The sequence below is a fragment of the Antrostomus carolinensis genome, unplaced genomic scaffold (assembly GCF_000700745.2).
Source record: "Antrostomus carolinensis isolate BGI_N321 unplaced genomic scaffold, ASM70074v2 scaffold27007, whole genome shotgun sequence".
In the NCBI taxonomy this organism is placed as follows: domain Eukaryota; kingdom Metazoa; phylum Chordata; class Aves; order Caprimulgiformes; family Caprimulgidae; genus Antrostomus; species Antrostomus carolinensis.
Window position 1 is genome coordinate 1 of NW_010325718.1, and position 2,206 is coordinate 2,206.

Sequence of the window (2,206 nt, forward strand, 5' to 3'; positions counted from 1 at the left end):
TACTCCCAAGGTGACATCCCCATGGTCATGTCCCTGTGGCACATCCCAGCTCCTATGGCACTGTCCCCATGCCATGGCACTGTCCCTATAGCAGGTCCCCTGTTCCCAAGGTGACATCCCCATGGCATTGTCCCTGTGGCAGGTCCCCAACTCCCCAGGTCATGTCCCCATCCCCGTGGCACTGTCCCCACAGAAGGTCCTCAATTCCCAGGGTGACATCCCCATGGCAGTGTCCTTGTAACAGATCCCAATTCCCCAGGTGACATCCCCATGGCACTGTCCCTGTGGCCCATCCCATCTTCCATGGCACTGTCCCCATGCCATAGCACTGTCCCCGTGCCATGGCGCTGTCCCTGTCCCCGTCCCCAGCTCAGCCACCCCCCGTGCCCTCGGCAGGGACCCTGTGTGGCAGCCTCAGCGGGAAGAGGAAGAAGAGGATGATGTACCTGACGACGAAGAACGCGGGTGAGTGTCCCCAGGGAAGAGGGGACAGTCCCCAGCCTATGCCTGTGACATACTCACGGTGGCACCTCACGGGAGGGGGTGAGGTGGGTGCCACCGCGGGTGACAGCCCTGTCCCCTGCCCAGAGTTTGACCGTCACGAGCTGCTGATCTACGAGGAGGTGGCGCGTGTGCCCCCCTTCCGCCGGAAAACCCTGGTGCTGATCGGGGCCCAGGGCGTGGGGCGCCGCAGCCTCAAGAACAAGCTCATCATGTCCGACCAGGCGCGCTACGGCACCACTGTCCCCTGTGAGTGTCCCCTGTCCCTGCCAGTGTCACTGTCCCCATCAGCATCACGCCCCCTGTCAGTGTCCCCTGTCCCTGCCAGTGTCACTGTCCCCATCAGCATCACGCCCCCTGTCAGTGTCCCCTGTCCCTGCCAGTGTCACTGTCCCCATCAGCATCACGCCCCCTGTCAGTGTCCCCTGTCCCTGCCAGTGTCACTGTCCCCATCAGCATCACGCCCCCTGTCAGTGTCCCCTGTCCCTGCCAGTGTCACTGTCCCCATCAGCATCACGCCCCCTGTCAGTGTCCCCTGTCCCTGCCAGTGTCACTGTCCCCATCAGCATCACGCCCCCTGTCAGTGTCCCCTGTCCCTGCCAGTGTCACTGTCCCCATCAGCATCACGCCCCCTGTCAGTGTCCCCTGTCCCTGCCAGTGTCACTGTCCCCATCAGCATCACTGTCCCCTGCCAGCATCATCATTCCCACAAGCGTCCTTGTCCCCTGTGAGGATCCCTGCCCCCAACAAGCATCTGTGTCCCCAACAAGTATCTGTGTCCCTGCTGACATCCCTGTCCCCCACAAACATCTCTGTCCCCTGTGATCATCCCTGTCCCCTGTGAGTGTCCCCGTCCCTTGTGTTACCATCCCCTGTGAGCATCACTATCTCCTATGAGTGTCACCATCCCCTGTAAGTGTCCCCATCCCCTGTGTCACCATCTCCTATGAGTGTCCCCATCCCCTGTGTCACCATCTCCTATGAGTGTCCCCATCCCCTGTGTCACCATCTCCTATGAGTGTCCCCATCCCCTGTGTCACCATCTCCTATGAGTGTCCCCATCCCCTGTGAGTGTCCCCATCCCTGTCACAGCACCCCAAGGTGTGCAGCTGCAGCATCACATCCCCATCCCTGTCCCCTGTGAGCGTCACCATCCCCTGTAAGTGTCCCCATCCCCTGTGTCACCATCCCCTATGAGTGTCCCCATCCCCTGTGAGTGTCCCCATCCCTGTCCCAGCACCCCAAGGTGTGCAGCTGCAGCATCACCTCCCCACCCCATCCCCTCCCACGGGCTGTGGGTTCCATCCCAGTGTGACACCCCAGGGGCAGGCAGGTGCCACTCGCACTCAGACGGGTGACACTCAGAGGAGCCACCCCTGGGACAGACACGTCGCGGAAGCCGAAGGAGAGCGAGAGGGACGGGCAGGGGTATCGCTTCGTGTCGCGGGGGGAGATGGAAGCCGACATCAAGGCCGGGCGGTACCTGGAGCACGGGGAGTACGAGGGGAACCTCTACGGCACCAAGATCGACTCCATCCGCGCCGTGGTGGAGTCAGGCAGGATGTGCATCCTGGATGTCAACCCCCAGGTGAGGGACATCTGAAAGGGGACAATCATGGGGTGGCCAGGTGTGTCCCCTCTGCTCTATCTCAGTGTCATCCCCCCCCCGTCCTGCCCAGGCAGTGAAGGTGCTGAGAACTGCTGA

General features: G+C 62.1%; 1 protein-coding gene across 1 annotated transcript; it reads left to right on the top strand.

Annotated features, from left to right (window-relative positions):
• Positions 1-341: 341 nt before the first annotated feature.
• LOC104519801 (MAGUK p55 subfamily member 2) lies at positions 342-2,198 on the top strand (the record flags this gene model as incomplete). Its single annotated transcript, XM_010171347.1, has 4 exons — positions 342-465; positions 589-750; positions 1,887-2,089; positions 2,181-2,198. Coding segments are annotated over exons 1-4 (507 nt in total), but the record flags the coding sequence as incomplete, so codon positions are not given.
• Between the last annotated feature and the right edge of the window lie 8 nt (positions 2,199-2,206).